The following is a 27,398-nucleotide window of genomic DNA, read 5'->3' on the forward strand; positions in this document are numbered from 1 at the left end:
TTTTCCACGGAGTTTTGCCATCTTGAGGGGACACTGTGACCTAGACCAACAACCCTTCCCTGCTCCAGCTGAGCTGGTAACAGAGATTGGTCCCATATACTTGCTCAACACCACATATTTATAACACATTCAGCTACTTTGGTAAATAAGGAATGGACTGGAACATGCAGTGCAGAGTTCCAACACACTGCACCATCCTGGGCAGCCTTAAAACAAGGAGGTTTTTTAAGTTTTCTGATGTAAGAGTCGATTCTAAAAGACACTTGGAGACATTAAAAGGGAAAAAAAATAAAAAGGAAGAAAAAAGCAGTAGCAGTAGCCCTGCTGCCGGGTCTGCAGCAGAGCAGGGCTCTGATGTACAAACGTGTGGCGACAGGAGCCGTGTGGTGACCAGCTGCCCGCCACTCAGCTGCCGGCAGCCGAGGGGAGCTGGAGGAGCAGGCAGCAAGAACGCATTGCTTTCACCTCCTCCCTGCCAGCATTTCAGAGCATCACAGCCAGCCCCAAGGCTCCAGACTCTCTCCCCCTATCAGTCTGGGTCCTTCACGTACCTCAGGCAATTCTCTAAAGCTTCAAGATCTTCTCTGTGCTTTAGAGAAAAGATGGCAAATAACTCGTTGTCAAGTGAAAAGGAGAATGTCACTGTCATGCGAGCAAAGCAAGGACGCCAGAGCACATCTAGATGTCAGTGAACACGCGACTCGGGCCCCCAGGCAGCAGAGGCAGAGGGTTTCTTCCTATGCTAAATAATGCTCAAATACAGTTTTATAACTGCATTATTTGAATACTCTCCCAAGCAGTACCTGAGCCTGGAATCTGAAAAATGCGGATGCTGGCTGACTCTAGAGAGCAGGGCAGCTCTGCCATGCCCCTCCAGACAAGCCTAAGCACATGGAGTAATTACCGCTGGCTTTTTCTAGCATGGAAGTTCTGGGCTTCTCCCAACAGACTGTAAATAGAGAATCCTGTTGGAACCAAAGCCCAAGATAGCATTTTACATTTCCAATGTTTAACTTTTTCTTCTTTCTCGCACCGTGTCATTAAGTGTTTACAAGGATGATTAATGACTGCGGCTGCCAACTGTTAACGAATGGCATCTCTGTTCAGAGCTGCAATCCGGTGTCTGGCAAGCGCTGTGCAGAGACAAGGTTACTCCAACATCCTTGAGCCCCAGCACCCCGGGAAGCTCCCGCTTCCGAGACAGAAAGTAGTGGGATGCATCTCCTGCAGGCAACATATCTTGCTGCCCAAAGTGACTAACAGTAATGAGGCACCACCTTCACCACCTCTGTCAGGGGACAGACGAATTCAGCTGGGGCAGCTGGAGGGTGGCTCTGTGCGCCATGCTTTGAGAACCCAGCCCCGCTCCCATGGAAGGGAGCTGAGATCCAGTGCTCCCAAAATTCTCGCTCAAGGCTCACTGAGCCAGCATTCTGAGCCAGAAGCCTTTGCTCCATCCACTCACTGAAACCAAACTGGATCTGCATTTCACAAACCCTAAAATGGCTCACAATGAACAACTAAACCCTTAGAGTGAGGAACTCCCTCACAAGCACAAAGCAATGCAGAAGTTTCTCACAACTAACTCATTTGTCTTAATGTGAGAAATAATATGAAAGCCCCATCTCTATCCTCTCCCAGAGCTGGAGAAATAAGCACAATGCACCTTTACAGGCATTTCAAAAATGTAAATCTGTAATTAAATTGCTAGGCTTAACTTAAGATTTTCTATCTCTGGTAAAAAAAATTGAATTAGACGGAACACTTCCTTCAGTAGGAAATATAAAACCGCTATAAACTTGATTTAAGACAAGATGACATCTTGGTATGGAAATGTATTTCCATCAAACGTTTCAGTAGCAAATACATAATCCGATGGAAAGCAAGCACCTCAATAACATGTTTGAACCATTTTTAAGCGCTCCATTTCTCTCGCTGCTCATCACGTGATTTTACTACATGTAAAGTCATCCACAGCCCACCCAGCTCTCAGAGGACACAGTTTCTCCCTCCTAACTACCCAATTCTGAGTAACATCTAACCATCATTCTCAAGCTACAGACAGAAGTGCTCAGAAAAAGCTATGTGCGGTGTTCCCATGGCGATGCTCTACCCCGGCTGCTCCCTGACCTCTGCACCAGCAGCACCGAGGACCCGATGGAGTCCAGGCCTAGTACTGCACATGCTCATCCTGCTGCCCACCACCCCCATAGCTGGGAACACCTGTGTGCTGGGCTTCAGGGCCACAAGAGACAGGCAAGAGCCGGTGTTCCAGTTTTCTTGAACCATCCCCATGCAAAAGTCCACAAAAGGGAATGTTTAGGAGTCGGGTCGCAGCTGAGTTAGGGGGTTTGACCCCCACTACCCCTGGGGATGAATCCAACACCAATGTCTGCTACACTCACACTGCAGTTTGTGCAGAGACTCCACACCTGTGACTGCCCAACACACACCATTTGAGGGAAGACAGCATTGTCACACACATTCAGATCTGTAAGTTGTTTAGGCATTTCATTTATTTTCCACCTTTTACTAAATCTCTCTGTCCAGGAAATGCCTCACACACAGGACAGGGATTCTGAAATCAGTACAAAAATTCTGGAAATACCACTGCACAAAATACAACTTTTCTTCTCTACTTTACAACTTCTGTCTTCACTAGCACAGGCAGAACACCTGTGTATGGAGATGAAAAAATTTATTCCCTTAGGAATGCCTCAGGAATATAGTCCAACATTATTATTCAATTATACCCTAAGAAAATTTCAAGTTTTATAACAGTGCACAGAATTAAACTTTCAGATTGGGGGTGGGGAAGGCAGTAAAATCTGGAAGCTCAGCTCCTTCCTCCCCCATAATTAACACAAATTTCCAAGACTTCATCTAAGCATAAGACTCTGGCTTTTTCTATTTTTTTCCCCCCCTCTGAGCTAATGGGGCCAAAAAATCTCAGGCCACAAAAAAAGCTCTTTCATTTAAATCATGCAACAGGGATACTGCACCACACCACACAGGCTGGCAGAGTCAGCACAAGCTACAACCCATGAACAGACCCAGCTCCACATCTCCATGGCATAACAGCCTCAGTGAGAGATTTGTGAAGAGGGGATACAAATTAGAGAGAGGATTTGACGTTCAATAAGACCGACAGGGGCTTAGTCTGGTTTTTATGTCCCAGCTGATGACCTGTGCCTATGAGCAACCAACCCATCCAGAATTACAGCACCAGACAATCCCACCAGCAATACATTGGCGAGCACCAGCAGAGCTGCTCACTCCCCACTCCCCAAAACACTGACATGACCCTTAGGAGAAGAGCCACACTCCCAAATTCTCCTCCTAACCTAATATACCACCAAGCACCTGCACGTTCCTGCTTTTGCTCATGAATAACAGTTTTCAGCTGCATAATGAACGCTGCCATATCCTGTACTCATAAGAAGCTCCACATACCAATCCTACCCAAAGCCACATGTGCACAAAGTTCTGCACTGGGGACAGCAGCAACAATAGTGACTAAACCCCACCCCAAGCAGCTCTTTCCAATAAGAGGGAAGAGCATCATTCTGTCACAAACCCGTGCAGAGCTTGCTTGCCCCCAACTGTGTTTGTGCAAACATCATCTGTCAGAGCTACTGGAATTGACACTGCTCCATGCCCTGTCCCCATTAATACAAACACTAGCACAGAATAAACAGCAACCTGCATCTTCTATGATTTACATTTCAATTCAAATGACCCTAGACAAAAACATCTACACAAAAAAGCCAAGGCCAGCAACTGCCCCAAAGACCCAATTCATTCTATCACAGTACTGGCTAAGTTAAAAATAAATACCTGATTGTAACTTCCAGACACCAAAAGGAAGAGGGGAAAGGACTGCAACTTTGAAAAATACACACAGTCACTGCTCTGTGATTGATTCTACGCTCAGCAAACACACACAGAGAAGTGAGCTGTGTTTGATCCTGCACTCAGCTGCCACTTGCAGGTGCTAAACTCATGAGCACAGGTTCTGTTAACAAGTTTAGATCTACAAACGAGGGATCAGAGGAACAGGACCAGTCAGCTCTCAACAAGCAGACACTAACTGGAGTTTTACAGTCATTTCTCCAAGTAGATTTCCTCTATTATTAAGTGATTCCCATAAATATGGCAAAGCTACATTAAGACAGAGCTACTAAAAACTAAAACTGCACACGGTGGGTATTGCCATGGGACATTCAGCATTGCTGCACAGCAGGAATAAAACCTAGTGATTATAGAGCTACCTGGGTTGTTCTTTAACTTCACCTTGGCCCACAGAATTTAAAATACTTCTTTTTTATTCAAACTACCCCAACCATAATGCAGTAACAGGTGATCTGTGAACCAGCATACTCAGAGTAACTGGATTCCAGTAAAAAAAATAAGCAGTTGTGTGTTTTCCTTATTCTTAACAAGATTACTCAGACAGAGGTAAACTGGCTATTTCCCAGAACCCTGTGTGGCAGGAAAGAACACACACACCACTTTTTTCTTCTGAACTCTTCATGCACAAGAAAGTAACACTTGATTCATCATGGTACAAACACACCTATCTAATTTTAAACCATTATGAAACAGGTCATTAAGGTGATGTGAAATTTGACTCTGAGACAAGTCACATACACGAGCAATAGACTCCTAGAAGTCTAAAACAGAAGTCAACTTCCACATTTGCCTTCAAGTTTCACTTAAAGCTTACTTTCAGTATGTATTATGACTTATTATTTATGGAACAGGTTCCAGAGCCAGGGAATTCATATCCTGTAACTTGCATGGCATGCTCTCACAATACAATCCATAAGCATTAAGTAAGCTGGTACATTTAAGAATAAGAGATTTAACTACCTCGTTAGTGTTCCAGCGGTGCCTCTCTTTCGGTAAACTTGAACATTTTGGTAGACATTCAAGCAGCTTCTTCGGTAAAAAGATTTTTACATGACTGCCATTGCTGTTCCCATGATCATCTGGAAAAAAAGAGAAGACACATGATGTACACACAGGAGAATGGGTGGTTGCAACCCGGAGACTCAAGCAAGGACAGGACTTGGAAACCCCCCAGTTCCCTTGTCCAAAAAGAGCAATTTGCCATGCCAGTAAGACAAATAACAGCTTCCTGTTGAAACTCTAACTTTATTTCAGAAATATAAACAAGGTTTAATTCTTTCCAGTTGCAAAGTTTTAGAAGAACTTCAATGGATTTGGACACAAGGAGCCTGTGTGCACTTACCTGTGCCTATTTTAGCTCATTATTTCCCTCAGTGGCAAATTTTACAAGCAACAGCAACAAAACACTGTAGAAGCTGTGACCACAGCGGCACGACCTGCCAGGGAAGTCATAAATGAAGTTCACACTTGACAGGATTTGCAAGTAAATAAGCACAGAGCCCCAGCACCTGCTATAATTTTGTCAAGCTGCAGCAGAAATGCAACTCAAGGTCTATTAGCTCATTTAAAATTAAAACACACCATACCTGATCAAACCCAGGTTACTTCTATTTCCATTCACAACCCAGAAAGTAAATGGAGTTCCTCAACATGAGAGTGAGGAAGAGGGATGGAATTTTCCTATCTCACCATGCCCAAGGGTCTCAAAAGCAGAAATACTAAATAATACTAAATTATTCTTTTTTATTGCCAAATACGTAGAAGGTACATCAATTCCTCTTAAAAGATCCAAGTCCCAAAAACCCCTAACACTATCAAAAGAATCAAAGCACCCATGAAATGCACATGTTTATCAACCAAATCAGTCCCCACAGGAAAGGGAACTGAAGCAGCAGTATGAGAGAGACCAGCCACAATGCAGAACTTTATCAGTTCTTCCTCCAAGCACACCATATCTCTGTCATCTTCCACAAGCCTCATGCATCCCATGACAGATCCTGGACAGTGCTACACAAGCACTACAGTTACTCACTGGCATTTTACCCAAAATTAATTTATAGTCATTTCCCACTTGAAAATGTACAGAAAAAGGATATTAACTTCATTTTACACATCTAATCATTTTATGTCATAAAACACATGCCAGCACTATGATAAAACTCTGCAATTCCATACACAGACATTCCCTGTGACCTGCAGTTAACCCAACAAAGCCTGGCCCACGATCATTCTTAGAAATTACTTAGGAATTGCAGAGACTTCACACCGGCAGCCAGACATCCCTGGTATTCTTAAAGCTTGATTAGACTCTTGGATGTGTCAAGTTCAACAATATACATGCTGTTAAATCAACTGCTCGTGCAAGCCTAGCAGATGAGTTTACAAGATAAGCAGTGATGTGTATGATAAACGTGAGCTGCTCTGTAATTTATGAGTCCTGCACACTCCTTGAGTTACTGGGAACTTTACTGTGAGCCTGTGTCAGACTAAATCAACACGGCTGCCACTTCCCAACTTCTTCCTGGGCAAGGAGCAGCCAGGCAGGATTGATTTCTGCTGGACTGCTAAAGAAATCAGGGAGAGGACGCTCTCCGTTATGTCATTCCAGGATTTTTATTGGATATTGAGTATTTCTGACCACAAATCTGATGCCTTAAATTTTAATTTTCATATTATTCAGATTCTGTACTGCATTAGTATAGAACTCTGAACTCCATCTAAAGTGTTAGCAAGTTCTCCTCACAGTTCAGTCACACAAAACAATCCTTTTCCAGCCCCTGAACCAAGGACGCTGTTGCAGCTTCAGGCTCAAAATGTGTAAACAGTCAATTGAAGAGAGCAGTCTGGGAGGATGGGACTGCATAACCTGAAGCTGTAATGGGACAATTAATCCCAATATGGAAATGGACCAGAAGTTATAAAAGTGTGAAAACTCATGACCTGGGGTCCAGCTTGGGTGTAGCCTCGGTCAGGCTCTTGTACTGCCCGAGGTGTATCCTTTAATTGTCTTTTAATAAATCTACTTTATTCCTTTAACGCTGTTCTAGGTAGCCTCAAAAGGTATCAGCTCCACAGGGCTTTTTGGGCACATCCTTTCCCTTCCCCTGCCAATGCTCTGCACGTATGACTGTCACCACTATTTCCCTGCACTTGGGCCACTCAAAGCCTCACAGACACCCCAGTTGATGATACCTGAGGTTATCCACAAAAACACAGCTTGCCTGTGGCAAAGACCAGAGCCAGACAAAGCTTGCCATGCCAGCAGCTCCCAGCCATTTCCAGACCCACCTCCCAATGCAGCCAATACTCACTTCCCACTCCCTGCATTCATTTTACACCATTTCCATTTCTCATTCAAAACACTGCATTGCTCTACATTCAATTCATTAAGGCGCAAAGTATTTTACAGCACACATTATTGCTTTTATCAGCCAAACTACATCCCAGTTACATCTCATCAGCTTATTTTCCATGGGCACATTTTAATTGACATTAATTGTATTACTTCCCCTTACCTCCGTATCAGTCAAGCCCTCTATCACTCATTCCATTATTTTGCAGGGCTGGCAGACCTTAATTATTCAGCTCGTTTTTATTAACTTTCTTCCATTGTCATCAATTATCAGTATTATTAATCCAGAAAGTGCCTATGGATAATAGAGCCCTTTAAAATGTTTTGGTAGAAGTTGTCAGAACTTGCTGACGCTAAACCTTCCAACTCCTGTTGTTAGCATCTCCCACCTTCTGTTATTACAGCAATGGAAGGTCATTCTCACCATCCTGTAACACGACTACATCTCACGGATGCCTCCCTTTTCTGCATTTAGCAATGGCATTTCCTCACTCCAAAAAAATCCCCTATGTGAAAAACAACTGCCTCCTGCCTCGATCCAACCAGCTTTTCATTATGGACTCCTCAAGCCGTGTGGTCAGAACACACAACTATTGCATCGTATGGGATGTCAATCCTAAATCCAGTGACCTCTAAACCAGGTCTGACCTTGGAAAAGGATGAAATCAGCCAACCAGCTATGAAGTGAAGAATCCAAAGCCCCAAATGAGGTACACACATTTGCCTTTAAACTTGCTTCTCAGCCCTCTGGAATCACACAACATATTCCTACAGTGAGGAATGTCCAGGGAAGCTGGAACAGGAGAGAAGAGGATTACTCAACCTGGTAACACTGAGGGTACTGGTGGAACAAGAGTTCCCATTCTTCCAAATGAACCACCACTTTCCTGGTCCTGTTCCCCACAAATAACACTATGACATTTTAGAGAGGTGGAGCAACACCCACCCCACCCAATGCTATGCCTTGCTTGAATCAAACCTGCCATTGCTAGTGCAGCTCACAAACCCATCCACCACCATGGGGGCCCCTGTGAAGGCAGAAGAACAAGGGTCCACATTGCTCTGCAGCCCTGCTTATCCAGCAGCACAGACTGACTCCTCCATTTATCACCAACTAAAATTTCCTCGGTAGCTAAAAACAGGAGCTGCAACATCCCAGCACTGATTTGGTTTTACTGTGCAAATCCAGATTTTTACTTGAACTTTCTCCTCATTTATTTTTTGCCATGGATGCGACTAACAACACCAAGATCTGCAAATCCATCCAGTGTCAATAAAAAATGTCTGTGCAAGCAGAGCCACACTGGCATGGGGAGGATTTGCCAGTAAAGCTCTATCAACACGGGGGTTTTTAGTGCAGAGCTGGCCACAGCTCAAAAATGTTTCCCAAGGCAGGCACAGCCACAGCTGAGAACTCAAGTAAGGAAGCTACAGACTAAAATATAGCAGCCTACAACGTGTCCTGTTATAATTCAGGATGAAAATGCAAAATTTAAGTTCCATTAGCAATCTTCAAGATTACTTATTAGCAAACCAGAAACTAGTGTAGAATTAAGAAAGTGTAAGTATTATAAAGTTCATGGAAAGTTCCACATTAATTATACCACATAAACCCTTCGTCATTTTATGGGTTTCTTCATGCTCCTTGCACTTTATCCTCCCAAGGGATGCACCACGGGCCATAAAACTTTGAAGTGCACAACAGCAAATCACGGAGAGTCTGTGCTCTACCCCCACTCTCCAAACAACCCCTTACCCCCTTTTCTTTTTCTTTAACTGGTTCTTAAATCTTTGGTGATCCTGGAGGTGAATTTAGGCCTGCAGCCCCATTAACTACCACAGTTTGCCTATATAACATGTAATTAGAAAATAAAGAAATGGCCAAAAGAATGTTCATCAGCTGGTGATCTGCAGACAGGTCTACTCTGAAAATAAATAACACAGGTAAGCCATAAACTCACAAACACAAGTTTTATAAACCCATTATTATGAAATAATAACTTAGAGCTGGTCATTTCCTTAACTACCTCAAGAGAGGGAAGAGGTGTTTAAACATTACAAATGAGAACTTTAGTACAAAACAAACTACCACAAACCCAGTATAATGCTTATCTGGGAAAGGGGCAGCCATCCAGCTGATCCCACCACCACTGACCAACCACTGAGGTAGCAGAGTTTCAGCCCTACAGTGCACAAGTAGCACCACAAAAACAGTGCACAGAGGCCACCATAGTCACCCAGTCACTTGGTGATGTCCAGACACAGACAAATCCAACAAACTCCATCTGGAAGAAATAAATGAAAGGAATTACTCCAGATCCAAACAACTGCAGGACTGCCATGCTATTTCTCACAGTTAAACTTCAATCCTGGCATCTTCCATCCATAAACAAGCAGCAACAGAAGCAAACCCAACAGCTCTTGGTCTGTTTGCTAGAATTATTTGTATCCTTACAGTAGTAAATCTCTTGGCAACAAAAGCAGATTTCTAAATATCAATCAAAGGTGGCTAGGAGAGGATAACCAGGTCCAGCTCTGCAGTGCTGCTGTCTCAGCAGGGCTCCGCTGGATGCCAGCACTCGGTCACACTCTGGCTGAGCAAATGCATTCCCAGGCCATGAGCACGGGATGCAACCCAGGGCTGAAGGAAGGACCAAGGAAAGACTAAGCAGTTCAGGCAAAGGTAAAAAATCATACAAAAGAAGCAAAAAGGCCAACACAAACCAGCATGTGCATGGCCATGACTGCTGCCTGCATGGAAAAAGTAAAGAAGGAAAAAGCCCAGAAAGGATGAGGAGGGAATCACAGGAATGATGGCAGTATGAAGGATGAACAACAAAACAATTTTCCTCTAGAAGTTACTGAATCTAGCCTTAGTACCTTGGAATATTTGTGATAAATACTTTGTTGCTATGACAAACTCTACAAACAATTCTAAAACCACAAGAAACACAAATATAGCTAAAGCTGCTGTTGTGCATCAGTGGCCCAGTTCTCCCCAGCAGTAACATGCTACACCAAAGTCCCTCTGCCCTTTCCACATAGCATAAAGTTTCTTGATATTTTATAACTAAATTCAGTGTGAACACCAGTTAGGTAAAACTGCAAATGGTGTGTTTTGGGGAAGGGTTGAGAGCCAAATTTTCCCTAATGAAGGCCCACACAATGACTGAGGGCTGGCTGACACAATCACAATCATGTCTTGTGCCATATGCTTAGTGCCCTGCACAACATCTCCAAGTCTACTTTCCCCCACCAGAAAAACAAGCTCCTCTTTACCTCTCCCACCTAGGCAGGTTCCAAGCACTTGCTAATGGAGCAAGAGACTTCCTTTAGAGTCAGAAGGTGCATACAAGGACCTACTCTAAAAGCAAACTTTGGGAGTGTTCAAACAGTGCAGTCGCTTCAGACTCTCCTTGCAGCTCCTAATGTTCATGCCTGATTTTCACCTCTTTGCTACTAAATCTGACAAGTGCACCAGAACTAGGAAACCACTGCTCACCATCACAAACAGCTCTGGTTGAGACGTCATCAATTCCTTCACCCCTTGGTTTTCACTAAAATTACATCATCAAATTCAATGGCAATGAAGCCAAGGAGTGGTGGATAGTATTGGCCAAGTCTAGCAAAAAAACAACCATCTTTTTATTCAGTCTCCAATACTTCAGATGTTCTCAACACTACACCACATTTCCCAGAAGTCCTCACATATTGGCTAAGGCCAGGGCAGTCACTTACTCTGACCCTACTTGCTGGCAGCCACCAGCAATAGATATTTGTACTTTTCATACCACAAAGAGTTTGAGTTTGGAAACCTACCTGGAGAGCTGGCTGGGAAAACCCAGCCCCCTGAACCAAAGTGTGTAATGTGAGCAGAAGGACAGATAGCACTCCATGTCCAGTGAGAGCAGTCTGCTGTCATTCACCCAGTGTCATGACTGCTCCTCAGCACAGAGTGGCCCTTCAGCATTGCCCTGGCAATAGGACAAGTGCTGTACCCCAAAGGCACCAGCACCCGCAGGCCTGTCCAAACCCACAGGGTTTAACACAGCACTAACACAACACAGGGCTGCCAGGAGCCAAGGAAGGTGAAAACAGGACACAAAGCACAGGGAGAAAACTACAAAGAGAAAACTCAGCAAGGTGTGGAAGCGGAAGCCAGGGAACACCGAAGCTGCTGGAAGCACTGCATTTCAATTAACCAGCCCAGTATTCCACAAGCACGCCACCCAGCCTTGTTTCACTCCCTGGCAATGTTTGGGTTTGTAGGTTGGGGTTTTTTTCCTTTCAGACACATGTGGCATACTGAAGCAGAGACAGAGGGACACTGAATAAGAAAGGTCACATTCTAGCTCCCTTTTTGTGAAGGCTGTCTGGACAGGGGGAGGATAGCTACTGCCCCTTCCTCCGACAGCATCCACCAATACGAGGAGGTCCTTAAAAGAGCCATTTAAGACCACTAGTAATGTAAGGTCAGCACTGAGTCTCTAAATATTAAATTTAAAGGTATCCATTTTAACCATACTTCTACATCATCATTTCACTACGTCACCTACTGATACAGAAAATGAAATCTGAGTTAATACATCTCCAGGAAGGTTTCCTACATACGTAGCTTTAAAACTGACACAAATAAACCAAAAAACCTTTAAGCCAAAGTAATTGTGAAAATCATTACCAAGAAGAGATGCATAACTACATTTAAAACCCAAAGTTTTAAACAAGCCCTAAGCCTTACATCGGGAATAACTTGATTGTAGTATCAAAAGTACGCAAAAAACTGACCTCACAAACATATAGTTCCTCCTCCTCGGAAAAAGGGAATGAAACCCAGTCCCTGAACACGTCCTGCTGGCTGACAGCCCATGAAGAGGGTCTAAAAACTTTACCAGGAGATCGTATGCTTTCAATTCTGACAACAGAAATTTTGGAAAAATCCCAACGCTAAGATTCAGCAAAATTTCTGGGGCAAGGAGTGGACTGAGCTGAGCGTCAAATGCTGCCTCCTCCCCACGACAGTCTGATCCTGCAGCACACAACCCCAGCACACCCTAAGTTCAGGTTTGTTTAAGTAATAAAACCTTAGGTAACACTTCTGCAAAGGAAGTAAATATTTTGCTGTTTAACAACCAAATCCAGAATGTTTTGTTTTCAAAAGGCTGTTGTTTCCCAAATAGTCTCTCCAAAGCCACTAACATCTGAGGCTCCACTTGCCCTCTTCAGTCAGCCCACACCACCACTACCCTTAGCTCAGGAGCTGCTGGGAGAAACACCATCTCCTCCTGCCATCCCACCTATGGCCCTGCCTCAACTAACAGAAAATTCAACAACTGCACGGAACCGCACTCAGCGCACAACAAAATCCCAGGCCCCTGCGCCAGCCACACGCAAAACACACAGGCACTACTCTCTGCAAAGCTCTCTGTTAGAGGTACCAGGCTGTGAGAACACAAAATTAAAAAGGCTGCCTGTGTACATTCTTCCCCTTTTGAACTTTAAGTAAGAAAAAGGAAGCTTTTAAAAGGACACCCCCCCCAGCACCCCCTGATCAAGTTCAGAGCTATCACAGCTGCCAAGATGGCACCGCCAAGGGTCAGTCCTCCCGGCTCAGCTTAGATGCACAGAACACAGCAGAAACTACAAAACCCACAAACCCTCTGCTGCAGGATGGCAAGAGCGGCTCGGTCACTCTACTAGCCTCATCCTGCCCGAGGAAACCAGAAAAGAGAAACTCACCCGAGTTCTCCAAGCCGTGGAACTCTCTCCTGCAGCCAAGGGACAGCGGCGCCAGCCTCATTCCAAACCTCAACTCCCACCGGGGATCTCCCGCTGCTCCCGGAGCACAAGAAGCCCCAACGGCAGCTCGGCAGGGAGCTCCAAAGCCAGGCAGGTCTGCAGAGCCGTGTGCTGCTGCTCAGAGGCTCCTCGCTGCTGCACCGCGCTGGGGGGATGGAGCAGGCGGCTCCCCAATGAAAGCAGCGCCGGCCCGCGAGCTGCCATTTACATCCGCTTTTAACTCATTGAAGTAACTAAAATCTAAAGCAACTTGTGTTCTCTCCTCCAGCACCTGCACTACTGGTGAAACACTGCTCAAATCATGCCTTAAAAGCATTCCCATTTAAGTTTCTGACAGGTGGAGTTTAGGTTTAAGGAATGAATGGTTTATATGTCGTCTCCTTGAAAATCCACCGTAAAAGTAGGTCAGCGGGGGAGCAGCTCTGTGACTTCGTACGAGAACACCCCGGGTGCCGGTGCCGAGCCGGGGTTGCTCCGCTCCCACCTCCGCGATGCTCTGCACGGGCACAGAGCAGAGACAGCGCCAGCCCAGCCAGCAGAGACACCGGACGGCAGCGCCGGGCACAGCGGGCGTCTCGCTGGCAGCTCCTGCACAGCCCTACTCGAAAGAGCAAACACAGCTGCCCAGCAAAGACACACCTCATCCGCCGCCCCCCGAAACCATTCACCAAGACCAAACAGGACAAAAGTTGCGTTAAATATCAAGCGGAAAGGACAAGTTACCTTCCCAGCCAGGGAGCGCTGACCTGCCTTGTCCGTAGAGCCGCAGCCTCACAAGGCTGAGCACACTGAAACCTGTGCTTTACACAGGAAAAATCCATCGTACCTTGGCACAGGAAGCCCGAAAAGTGAATCGAACTCGACTGTGCTTTAGGACAATACTGTCACCCCCAAGAGAACGAAAACGTCACAATCTGAGCTAGGAAGTCCAGGTGAACACTCGCTCTTTTCTCGCTCACACCCCTGTGTTAGCCAGGTGGCATTTCACTACTTGAGCGCAGTTAATCATGTACTTCAACACAAGTGAGAAAAGAACGAAGCCCGACGTTTTTCAGAAAAGCAAAGATCAAATAATTGGATTTGGGAGCATCAAAGAGATCAGTAAAAGATGAAGCCAACAACACTCAAATCACCTCCACTACTTAAATTTTATATTTCTGCAGAGCCTTTGAATTTCACGGCGCAATCAAAACTCAAACCTATGCCCGGGGGCTCTACAGCCACCGAGAAACAACCCAAAAAACATATTCCCAAAGCAATCTGAGGAAAAAAAATCCAGACAAAAGGTGGGATAAGAACCCTTGAATTCTATGAAGGTGTTTCCCAGTAAAGAATGCAAATGGGTTCCGAGCGAGGACGTACATGTGCTGTGGCGAATAAAGAAAAAAAAATTCCTTATTACTTGCTACTAATCACCGTTCCTTGAGATGCCCAACTACAACCAGGCCAACCCCTGGGATGTTGGCATGTTCAACCGGATTTAGGCAGGGAATGTGAACTGCCCTCCGCTTTCTCCTCCCGCCCCTGTAAAATGGAGGCGCCGACACGGGTACCGGCTGCGACCACCCGGCCGGCGGGGTCCGGAGTAGCACCACTGCCCGACCCAGCCGGGACAAACTTACCCCAAATAACGCGAATTATCCAACCCGCCTCCCGCCGGGCCGGGGCCGGGGCCACGGACCCGCTCCCGCCGGGCCGGGGGCAGGAGCGGAAGCAGAGCGGCGCTTCCCCCTTGCGGACGCGCCGGCCCCGCTCCCGCCGCGCCGGCAACTTTCGGCCTCAGTCGGGGGCCCCAGGGCTCCCGGCGGGGCCGGGCCCGCGCCGCGTTCACCTTCGCGCCCGCCGCTCTGCCCGCCCCCGGCACGGAGGCCCCGGTCTGGCGGGGCCGTGGCCAAGGCCACCCAGCTTCCGACGAGCGCGCGCCCGCGAGGCACGTGCGCCGCCGCCGCCGCGGAGTGTGGGGGGGGGCGGCGGGGGCGGCCCGGCCCGGCCGTGGCGAGCGGCGGCCCCGCGCCGGCCGCGCCGCCGGGGCCTCCATGTTGGCGGCGGGCGGGCACGTGCCGGCGGGCGGCGGGAGGCGGGACCGGGCCCGGCCCGGCCCGGCCCGGCCCGGCCGCCGCGGCCCCCGCGCCACGCGGCCTTCCTGCCGCACATGGCCCGCCCGCCGGCCCGGCCCGGCCCGGCCCCGCGGGGGTGCCGCCGCCGCAAACTTCGCGCCGCGCGGCCCGGCCTGTGCCGCCGCCACCGCCCCGCGGCGGGGGGCGGGGGCGGACCAGCGGGCAGGCCCCCAGCGGGGCCCTGCGCGGGGCGGGGGCGGCCCGGCCGCGTTCTCACCTTCCGGCTTGTTTTCGGCGGCCATTTCCCCTCCGCGCGCCACATCCTCCTCCGCCTCCTCGCGACCGGGACCAGGCGCGCGCCGCCTCCTCCCGCGCCGCCGCCGGCCCGGCCGCCCCGCGCGCACCGCGCACGCCCCGCGCCGCCCATTGGTCAATCGGCCGCACTGACATCCCCGGTGGCCAATCGTGGCAGGCCGGGGGCGGGTCCCCGGAGGGGATGGGCGAGACGGACACAGCGCTCCGCCAATGGGAGTGCGGCAGCGCTTAAGTGGCACGCGTCTCAGCCATTCACCGGCGGCGCTGGGCGGGCGAGCGGGGGCGGGACGGAACGTTTGATCGATGGCCGCAGTAGCCACTGGAGGGCCGAGGACACGCAACTGACGGCCGCCGGAACCAATCGCCCCGCGGGGGAGGCGGGACTAAGCTGCTGACGCACGGTGCCGCGCGCCCCGGCAGCCAACGAGCGGTGCCGTCCGCCAAAATGACGGCGCGCGACACCAATGGGGCGCGCGGCCCAGCCGGCCGGCCGCGGCCCCGACCCCGCCCATTGGCTGCGCGCGGCCCCGGCGGGCACCGCCTCCCCCCGCGCCCGGTGACCCCAAACAAAGGCGGCGATTGGCGCGGCCGCCAGTCCCCGCCCGGCGGAGCCGCCCCGCCCCGTGCACCGGAGCCAAGGCTACACCGAGAGAGCCAAATTACCCCCGCCGAGACGCCCCGGGGCCGTTTTGTGAGAGGCACCACCTGCGACCCGCGTTTGTCACCGCCCTCAGTAAGCCCGGTGCCGAACCGGCGTGTCCCGGTCAGAGGGTCTGCCCCGCTGGGCTGGTCCTAGCGCTGCCGGGAGGGACGGAGGTGCCGAGCCCCTGGAGCGGAGAAGAGCCCTCCGGGCAGGCAGCAGCTCCCGGCTCTGCCCCCTTTCTAAGTGGCGGACGAAGCCCGGGAGCTGTTTCCCTGCTCTGTCCGGCGGCCCCGAGGCTGCAAAGGTTATCTCCCCATTTTTCAGTGGTGCTGAATACTCGGGGTGCTGTAGGCCCTCTTCCACAACCGCAGCGTTCCGGGGTGCAAAGCACGATGCTCGGGTAAAACAGGCGTTCTTGGCACTGTGCAGGGAAATGAGGATTTGTGATTTGCAGAGAGAACCAAGTTACAGTGGCCAACGAGATGTTAAGGGTTTGAGAGAGTCCTGCCCATCCCTCGGGCACAGTTTGTGAGAGTGTCACAGATCCCACTCAGCATGGGGTGCACGGAGTCATGGGGGTTGTGAAGGGGTTGTGAACATCAAGGAAATCGCTTTGTCCTTCTCAAAACTGATGTGCCCCAAGGAGTGGCATGTTCTGGCCTGGCTGAGTCTGCCCCATCGCCGGGAGAGCTTGATGAGCATGGGCACTTCAGCCTCCTTGAGCAGAGCCCTGCAGAACTGGACCACAGCTAATGCTTGCACAATGCAAACCAAGACTGCAATGGTTGTTTCCTTTGATGTGTGTGACTAAACACACAAAAAGGATATTTTCCCTTAGATCCTCCTGGGAGCAGAACTTCTTTAGAAAGACCTGTTGGTGCTTTGGCTTTGCTAAGGACCGAAGCTGTTCCCGAGCCCAGACGAAAGGAGGATGGTGTGATGGGCCTCTTCTAAGATAGAAGAAAGGAAAATTCCTTTTTCCTATTTTCAGCAGCTGCTAATCTCGTGGAGCGTGAAAGGCACATTGATGAAGAGGCTCCAGAATGACAGGCTCACTCCCGACGGTCAGAAAGCTCATCTGGTACAATGTCCTATAAATACCCACAAATACTAATGCAGCCACAGGATCAGCTAAGACAGTTGTTTCCTTCAGCATGTCAAAATATGCTGGAAATGGAAACTTTTCTGGTTGCCATACTGGCAAAGAACTACCATTTTCTTGATGAATTTGAGGGAATTTATGTCTCTCCTTGGTTATTCTTCCAAGGCAATCCATATGCATAGCAGAGACATGATGTAGCCATGCAGTTGTTGTACTTCATAGTTTGCATTATAGCAAAAGATAGTATCACACTAAGGGATAAAGATAGAATCACACTTCCTGCTGAGGGACAGGAAGCAACTTCCTGATGCAAGTCAGGGACCTTTGTTTGATGCCTCACGGGGGTGTGGAGGGCCAGTCCATGCTGAATTCCTCCCCAGTGCTCTCCTCAGAGTGGCAGGTGCTGGAGCCCCTATGGACAGACCTGCCTTGCCACCTCTTCTTCAGCAAGAAATGTGCACCTACCCTGAGCCAGCTCACCTCCAGCCCCTGTAACATCAGGCCAGCATTCCTAGGCAGCTTGAGTTTCCATGAGGGTATCCAGGCAAGACCAAGTAATGACAAGAGATGAGAGAAATGATGGGACCAACATTGACACAGCTCCTCACTGGTATCAAACACAGGGATGCTGGAGAGCTGTTGGCTTTGTCTTCCCAGCCTTATGCAAGCGGCAAGAACTCAGGCAAACACACAGCAACTTCTGCCACAAAGAGCCTTCCTGTTCTTGCCAGGGAACCTGGCACAACCACTCATTCCAGTCACAGCCCTCGCTGCAGTACTCACTGACACCTTTTGGACAGGTAACCATGGGGACTCTACATGGGTCACATCACCCTGACATAACCCACAAACTAAATGAAATGCCAAGTCAGCTGTGTGTGCACACACGAGTGTACATCTGTCTCTTCCCTCCAAGGCTTGAGCAGTCCCTTCTGTGCTTGTATGGCTCATAAAAGCAACAAGGTCCATGCTCTGAGGGACAAGGTTGTTCAGGACTCTGCCTGCCTTCTCCTGGCCTGCACAGCCTGGGAGTGCTGCTGCACTAGCTGGGAACAGCTCCACTGCCAGGACTAACACTACTGCCCTGACTTCACAGCAGTGTGTACCCTGCTCTATCATGTGTCTTTGGGAGCACTGCCTGGCTTTCCAGATCCTTCCTGATCTGTAAAGACAACGAGAATTTGTGTGCAAGAGGATGAATAAAGTATTTTTAAGGGGTTACTGAAGCAGTGTATGAACTCTGCTCCATCTAGATAATGGAGTTCATACACAGAGTTCTCCACAGTTCATTCTCCTCCTCAACATAAGGTTTTCTACCAGGAGACACAAACCCCTAGTGAACTGAATCTCTCACACCAGAAATTATCTAATGTTAGGTGTGATTTCTGTACACACAGGTTATTGCAGCAATACATAGGTAATGTGTACACACAGGTTACTACAGCACTGTGACCTGTGTAATACCAGAGATACTAAATGGAGAGTTTTTTCATCCAGCATGCCAGCAAAGCCCCAAATATTTTCATTTAATTCCTGTGCAATAAAATGATAAGAAAGAAGCCATTTGAATTGAAGTGCTGCTGGTATCTTTGAAGTTCCTCAGCTCCCACTGTTTAAAACTCAGACCAATTGTTATTAAGGCACAGAGGTACTGAACTGTACAAGACTCCGTGCATGGATGATGTGGGATAAACTTGCTCACTGTTACCTTTCCAGGGGCACACGCACAGAGCAGCATCCAACTGATAAGCAGCAAGAGAGGAGATGGGGCAGGAGTTTGTGTAGTCTGAATCATGAATAATTTTTATCAGCACACTGATAAAAGCCAATGCTATGCTGATGATTGGTGTCTGGGTTGGTTTCATTAAAAGGGAGGTGAAATACCAAGTTCTTTTAAAATTCTTAATTGTCAATCCATGGCAGATGTGGGTCTGGCTTGGTTAATTAGGTTAATGTGATGATTTGGCATAGCGAGTTATATGCAGAAGTAAAACTGTAAAGGATATATTCAAATATCCTGTTATGGATATTCAGCAAATTACACATCGCCGTTGCTATGGCAAGCAGCACAAAGGAAAACAGTTCAGACAGGTTTAATAGCCATAATGACAATGCTGGAACCCCATTTCTTGTGAATTGTTTGCACAAAGTTACTTCGTTATTTAGAAGCAAGGAATGCCAAGTGTTTTCACAAAAATACTCTCAAGTGTGAGAAGAGATGATTAGAAATACCTCACATGATAGATATGAAATGGTTTTGCCCTTTATTCTCTCCACATACAGCATCTAAAGGTGTTTCTTCTAGGAATAAACCCAAGACTTAACCAAGACAACATGTGTGGACAAACACACTCTTACAACATGTCACTGCATTTGTGATGCACAACTGCCAGTTCCTAGGTTTAGCAAATACAGATAAATATTCCAAAACATGCACTTCTTCCAAGAAGTTCTCCAAAGATGTATACTCCTAACACTCTGCCATCCAAGTAACTTGTCCAATTTTATGTGGGGAAGTTGAAGAGAATATACATTACCAGGAACTAAGGACACTGGACTCAGAATGGACAAAAGCACATACTTCCCTAGCAGGAGGGCGAGCTCAGTCACCTTCTGCGCTATGGGCCTTGGATCCATCATTCTTGCCACTCCTTCTGCAGTTCTGAGCCTATTTGTTTCCCTCAGAAATACAAAGACTACTACACTCTAATCACCTCTAGTTAAACTCTGCTGGCATGAGTTTAACTAGAAATACACCCCAGGCGAAAATGAAGTACAACTCCAAAGTCCAAGCCCCTTTAAGGGATTCTTTGAGGAAAGATGGTTTTGCTGTGCAAAGCCCCATAAGGAGTTTTTAGATATTTAAACCAGTAGCCTCAACACAGAACACAGCATTTACCTGTTTAACCAAGAACAGGACTAACAATGCAGTTGCTCTACAGGGGAATCAGCTCCAGATGGGAAACCTGGGGGGTTGCAGTGCTGGAGCCTCAGCCATTCCAGTACAGTGTCACACAGCTCCAGAAAGACAGACGTGGGTGCCATGGGCCAGCCCTTGCTGCAGGCAGGAGTGCCAGGGAGCAGATGCCACCATTCCCTACCCACTGTCCCTGCAGCCCTTGGCCTTTGCTCCCTGTGAGACAGCCTGGGGCCTGCCTTCACTTTGCTCCCAGCACCCCAGTGCCCCTAAGAAAGTAGCAATCATTTTGCCCTAATATTCACCCATAAGCCAGTTAGAGGAGGAAAAAAAATGAAATATGAGGTAAATTAAAGCTTCCAACTAAGGGGATTTACCAGTAAGTCACCATAAAATTCAGATAATTTATTTTTGCAATTCTGCAGCAACTTTCTCCAATTCATTTGGATTAGCTATTAGAAATTATGTCTCAAAAATTAAAGAAAATGTCTATTGACCACTATATCAAATTCTAATTTTAGCCAGGGAAAAAAAGAATAATTAGGCTGTGATTTATTCTGGTAGTCAACTTACATTAACAATTTTCCCCCATGTTTTTGTAATTCTGGCAAAATCAAATAATATATATAGTACTCATTTATGCTGGGCTAGATTTAGTAAAGACAATTTCCTACACTACATCCAGGACATTTCTCTTTGCTTTCTGTTCTAATAAGACAATTGAGTTGTTCTGTGTAAGGAGGGAATATGATTGTCATGCATGGCCTCCTCGGTTGGAATTTTAGTGCAGTCTTCAATGAGGGTGGAAGGATTAGTTTTAAATTTCTTTTAAGCTGTCATCCTCCTGTAACAAGCTGTATAGCATGCCTGCTCTCTGAGAATGGTTCACCCCATATCTTAACCCTTCTTCCCAGGGATAAAGAGTAAACCCAGCAAACTCTCAGTGCCAGAAGCCATCATGCAGGGTTGGCTCTGCAGTGGATGCACAGCTCCCAGCTCTGCACAAGTGAGTTTGGGATTGGAACTCTAGCCACAGCTGGAACAATCAGGAGAGATGTTTAAGATCCCTCAAGTTATACCCCTAAAGTTGTGTTCCTGCTTTTAAACAAGTATCTTTTCCAACTCCACTAGAACTGGAGTGCTGTCTACATTAACTGAATAAACAGGGATCTGGGAGCCAAACCAGTCACCAAGGTATGAAACTGTCAGCCTCAGGCACTGAGAACAGAACAATGAGTAATGGAAGACAACAAAGGAAGAACAACAGGAGAACCAAAGGAAGTAGAACTAGTGATGGTAACAGAGGCAGAATGTGCTCAAAATCACATGGATTCCAAAAGTAGAAGCCAGAGGCAAATTCAAATTTACCTGAGTAAATTGCAGTGCTGGGGTTTGCTCAGACAGCACCACCCCAGCACTGCCCATTGCCCAAAACCCATCCTGGCACTTTTGAACCAAGTCTGTCCTGTGATTCCCTCAGGGAGCATCACTAACCCACAGAGCACTTGAGCTTTCAATTAAAAAGCATCATTGCTGAAAGCATTATCCCAAATCTTTAAAGGACTCCATCCCAGTTGGGCTCTGCCTCGTTATAAAATTTACAATGAGAAGGAGCTTCCCTGACTTTTCCTTTTCCATTCATTATTTATGAATAGGTAAACCAAATGGAAAAGTAATCCCAATGTTACAAACTAGAGTCACTCATGCTTTGCTCCCAGTGGCAGCATGGCAGAGCAGCTGCTCCAGTTCTCTTGGTGCCTTATCACACAAACCCTTCTGCTCTGCCAGCAAGGGTACACAACATTTCTTATAGGCAAAAATGATTGGTTTAATATTTTCTTACTAGTTTTAGCCACAGAGCAGTTTCTTTCTAGGTGTGCTAAAACCTCGTCTAACCTTTAAGACTATTCTTTCCCATGTGACCCATGAGAGTTGTACAAAATGAGAAATATATCCAAACAGTAGCTGCAGAAAATACACAGAAATAACTCGTTTTCACTGAGATGGGTTCATTTGTGAGTTCTGACTTTCCCCTGAACTTCCCTCCTGAAGGACTGGAACAGTAATACCAGTACAATAATACTTTTTCTCCCGAAGTGGAGTAAATCAGTTCCTCACTCTCAGCAGTGAAGTGAAAATTAAGATGAAAAGAAGAATAGAATGCAGAAAACCCCTATTACTCCAGAATAATACAATTTGCTGCTGATCCTCAGTTGCTAAGATAGGCAAGTCAATTATTTATAGAACTCAGGAGTGTGAAATATGAAGTTTTTCAGCCTGGGACACCACGAAGGTAAAACCAGGAACACAATCCTGTCAGCACTGGCAGACAAGGACAGAATAGGCAAGCACAGAATATTTCTACACAGATTACCTTTTTATTGAACTACAAATTGCAAAAGCTCTCTATGAAATGCCACTTTCAGTGTTAAGTGAGCTGTATCTTCCTTTGACAGTGTCAGTCTGTATTTAATGTTTATTTAACATTTATCTAAAGGGCCATCTCTGCCAGGGAAACAATGTACAGTAAGTTAGCATAACTTCACCTGAATATTTACAGGAAGTCAAGGATCTTCTCCTGGATCTGTGCTTATGTCCATCAACAGCCTGTCACACACACTGTAAAACCGGCTCCACATGACCAAACTTAGCCAATAATTTTCACAATCATAATTCCAATTTATGTTCTCAGTAGTGATACCAAAATTGATCTACACAAAAGCACTTCTATGGTTTATAGCAAGTTTGTTGAAAGCAAGTATCTGGATTAAAACTCCCAGGGTTGCAGTGAAATGTTGTTCATAGCTCATCTGAGGAACTAACAGGTACTATTCAAAAACATCTCAATTTCTTGGGGAAAACCTAAAGCAAACCTACAGCAAATAAAACCCCACAGACAAAATCAGAAAACCTTGGAGCCCCAACTTCTAGTAACAGCCACTGGTACATGGCATAGCCTTGCTAAAATGCCTTGGTGGATCCATGCAATATTCTATCTCAAATCAAGTATTCCAAAGCTGGAGGAATTCTAAGTGCATCTCCTCCTCCTGCCTTGCCTGCAACACTGAGGGCAAGAGCTTCAAATACAGTGACTAAGAAATTACAGAAAAGGACTGGCACTGAACTTTCAGATCAAAGGATACGGAGTGATTCACGTTCCTTGCCTGACTGCTTGCGAGACGTGGGCTAAACACCAACAGTCAGGTGCTCTGAAAAGCTCCACCTCAGTAAAAGAACTTGCATGAGCAGTGAGGCTAGAGGACCCCAAACAATGTGACTCTCCCTTAGACAGACTCCCTCGCTCAAGAGCTCTGTCTGTCACCAGAGGGGTGACACACACCACCGTTCCACTGCTGCCAGCGCTCCCCGATGCCAGTGTTTGCAAGACAAACCAGAAGACCAGAACAGATAATGCCCATCACTCTCCTGTAACTGAAAACCTGAATGCTGACACAACTGAGGGAAAAACCAAAAAACCACAAGCTAGCCCAGCAGGCTACTGTCTGTCCCCAGGGTCACACCAAATACCATGTGCTGGAAGGAAGCAGAAGCAGCGAGGACTTGGCAGCGCCTGAAGCACAACGCCTGCAGAAGTGATTGTGCTGATGCCAAATCTGGTCCTTTTGGAGCTTTCCAGCCACTGCTGAGCGGGCAGCACGTGTTGCAATGCTGGAGCTGGCAATGGCAGTGCTGAGCACAGCTAGTGGCCACTGGCCACCTTAAAGCACCAGCACCATGCAACTGCCCTGAGCCAATGTTTAGCAGCATGAGCAGTAAAATAACACATCTATTGAGCTCCCAAAACTGCAGAAAATATTGAAAAGCCTCCCTGTTCCACATTTCACCCGGCCTTGTGGGTGCTGTAGCCAACACTGCTCTGTGCTGGCTGGGTGCCAGGGCCCCAGGCAGGGACCAGGAGGAATAAGGAATGGCTACATGACCTGGCTCTGGGGAACCAGCACTCCTGTAGAGACACAGGTCCTGCCAGCATTGGCTGTTCTCCAGTTTTACAGACTCAAAGCTCTCCAGACTGATGATGAAGAATTTTGAAACCCAAAGAATATAACAGGTTCACATTCAAGTTTATGGAAAAGCTGAAATATATATCAACAGCCTTCACATACACGTATGCTGAAAAACTAACAAAACTATTAAATCTCCCAAAATATGGATTGACCACAGAAACTTGCTAATTACTCTTTTTGGTATCCTTAAATTCTCATCTCTGATGCTATTAAACTAAAAATTATATAATCATGGATTTGAACTGTAGGACAGCTTATACAAATTAGGACCATTCAAAAAAAGTCAATCAGTGTTTCAGAGTATATTCAGCAGATATTTTGAACACAGGCAGAGCAAAGAGCTCTGTCCATGACAGGCTCTTGTCATATCGGGCTGGAAGGCTCCAGACTCAGAGCTCTGGTTGGCCAAATGGCACAAACACCTGAACTACAGGTAATTCCTCCCTGATTGCTGTTTTGACAACAACATTTCCAGCAGAAACTACTACATATATATATAAATATAAATATATATATCAACCCATTACACAGTACTGACAAGACCCTCTGCTTGCCCCAGAAACACCCTGTGTCCCACACAGCTGCTGCTGGAGAGAGCCGAGAGGCAGGAGACACAAGCAGATCATCACTGCAAACCTGGAATACTTGCAAGGAGAACATTTGCTTGTGACTTTTGGGGGATTTAAGTCAGCTTGCACAAAAAAGCATGAAAATATCCCAAGGAGAGCTACATGACTAATGATGATTTTCTTCCTCCCCATCAGTTGCTTCAGCCACTTCTGCTGCCGCTGGATGAGCATAACAAGGTCTTTCTACTGCGTGGTGCTCTGCAGGTATGACTAAATCTGCCTCTTACCTCCCCAAGTCCCCAGGTAGACTATCACACCTCTATTACAGAGAGAATTTCACAGAATCAAAGAGCCAGTAAGAAGTGTTTCCTCTGGGCATCTCAACAGTATTATCACAAAATGCACTAAAAGGCATCAGATGGCAGAGAGCAATTCAGCCCTGTCAGTGGCACCTGTTTGTAGAACACTCCCAACACTACAGCAGTGTGCACCTGCCGGGGGCCATGGCCACAGCAGGACAGGCCATGGCTGACTGACCAACCCTCTGGAGCATGATACTGGCTGCAAATGGACTGGTCCAGTGCAGCTCTCATTTCTGTTTCTGCCCTCAGCACAACCATGGCAGCAGAGGCGTGGAGTAATTTCTAGGCTGGTGGGGCAGGGAGAACTGCTGCCCCTGCCAGGGCACACATGCAGGGACAGGGTGGAGAAGATGAGCTGAGTGGGTTTTAGATACATAATGATACAACTTTGGGGAAAACCCGAGCAAAGAGAGAGCAGGTCAGGAGTGAGAGGCGGCACTGGGACTTCATGCAAAACAGAGGAGGAGGGAATTCAGAACACTGAGCTCTGGTTTGAGGGGGTGTGCCGTTTGCCTCGTGAGGAAAGGTACCCCACAAAGTCCCACAGGCTCTGAAATGCACTCAATTAGCTGTTCCTTTTACCTTTTTGTTCTACCCAGCATTTCTTCAAGAGCACTGTCATCTCTGGCTTTGGCATCCTACTCATCATCTATGAATTCATGTTGCCGTTTCCTCCCTGAAAGGAAAAATCCCATAGTCAGTCATTTGCTACACAGAGGAAAGGACAAATCTGACAGTATTTTTGCCACTGTGTAAGTTCAAAGACCACCCTGCTTCTTGAGCAGACAACACTGCAAGTTGTGCTCTGGGCTGTGGTGTCATTCAGCCATGATCAATCAGTGTGTGCTCACTCCAGAAACTTACCCAAAATTTACCTGTAAACAGCTGAAAAGTTGTCAGTGCCTCAGCCCTGTCTGGAGAGAAGGAGCAAGGCAATGACTCGCTCAGACTAAAAAAATTGCCACAACAAGAAGAGAGACTTGTGCCAGGCAAATATCTTTATTTTACTTTAAAACATTCTGAAAGCGTTAATCTATATGAAAGAGAAGCAATACAAGACTGAAAAAGCATGTTTAATGTTAGGAAAGCCTTCACATCACATGAGCCAAATTAAAAATAAGACTAAACACAAGTGTACAAAGCGCAGTCAAAAAAAAAATCAATTTTCTCAAAGACATAACATAAGGGACTCCCACAGGGGGCGGTAAATTCTGGAAGGGAGAAAGAGATTATATTTTATGGGAAGAGATTCAATAAGAATTCTTTTCCCATAAAGCTAGTGATGGAGGATTGTCACTGCTCTATAGACACCCCCTGTACATTTCAGGACAACAGTAACAGGAAATCAATAGCACCTTTTATACGTGCAAAGACATTATCTCTCTGGACACCTAATACTAACAAATGGGGCCAAGAAACACCTTTACTAGAATTTAGCAGTCAGCATTACTCTCGCTGAGAACAGAGGGCAGGATGCTGGTCTACGCCCTTAGATTTTTAGATATTTTTTTAAAAACTAACTCTGCTCAGAGCATCACCCTCAAGTGGCACCCAAGAGCCCCTGGTGACAGAACATCACAAGTGTAACGGTGCTGAGCCCCAGCGCTGTCACCCCATCACAGACATCCCCTCCAGCTGATGCTGTAGTCATTACAGGCAGGAGCTTTGTCAGGGGGTAATTTGACAGCTTTGACAAGCTCGGCTGAATTTATGGCGCTTTCTAGTTTTTCCCTCCATTGAGCTGTGATGGAACTAAAGTTAATATTACCAAACCCACTCCGCGAGGGGACAGGGACAGGTTCCCAGCGCTGAGCCCGTGATCGCAGTCACTGAGAGAATCTGCTACACTGGGCCCCTCACAGTGTCCCCTGCCACCGTTGGGGACACGGAGGGCAGCTCTATCTAGCCCACTCATGAGGGGAGATTCCATGATGAAGGTCTCTGGTATCTCTGGCTCTACCACAGCAAAGGTGAATCACCACTAGTGAGGCTACTCACAGCTTACTACAGAGCACTGAAGAAGCAGCCATGGTGTCACAGGTCTGACAACACATGCCAGCTAAACCCAGGACCTGAGTCCTGGGGACTGCTTCTCTTGCTGCAGGGATTGTGCCCCACACAGCACCACAAAGCTTCCACCTGCAAGTACCAAGGTGGGAAGAGGAATATTGCACCCCAAGCCAAACCTTGGCAAGTCGGTAAAGCACAAACAAGTACTTTTCTTTTTTTTTCTTTTTTTTTTTTCCCATCAGATTGCTTTTTGCAATAGATGCCACATTTCCTCTGTTATAATGCAGGGTTTTAAAGAGCTTTCTCTACATCCTTAGAAAGCACAGTTCATATTTAGC

General features: G+C 47.1%; 1 protein-coding gene across 1 annotated transcript in view; it reads right to left on the reverse strand.

Moving 5' to 3' along the window:
* CAMTA1 (calmodulin binding transcription activator 1) overlaps window positions 1–27,398 on the reverse strand; it is a 242,353-nt gene that overhangs the window by 213,051 nt on the left and 1,904 nt on the right. Inside the window, exons 2-3 of the mRNA XM_050982727.1 lie at window positions 25,633–25,726; window positions 4,873–4,991 (exon numbers count right to left, since the gene is read on the reverse strand). Of these exons, the coding sequence (XP_050838684.1) occupies window positions 4,873–4,991; window positions 25,633–25,699 (186 nt within the window). The 5' untranslated portion in view covers window positions 25,700–25,726. The remainder of the gene's footprint in view (window positions 1–4,872; window positions 4,992–25,632; window positions 25,727–27,398) is intronic.

The sequence above is a fragment of the Serinus canaria genome, chromosome 21 (assembly GCF_022539315.1).
Source record: "Serinus canaria isolate serCan28SL12 chromosome 21, serCan2020, whole genome shotgun sequence".
NCBI lineage: Eukaryota > Metazoa > Chordata > Aves > Passeriformes > Fringillidae > Serinus > Serinus canaria.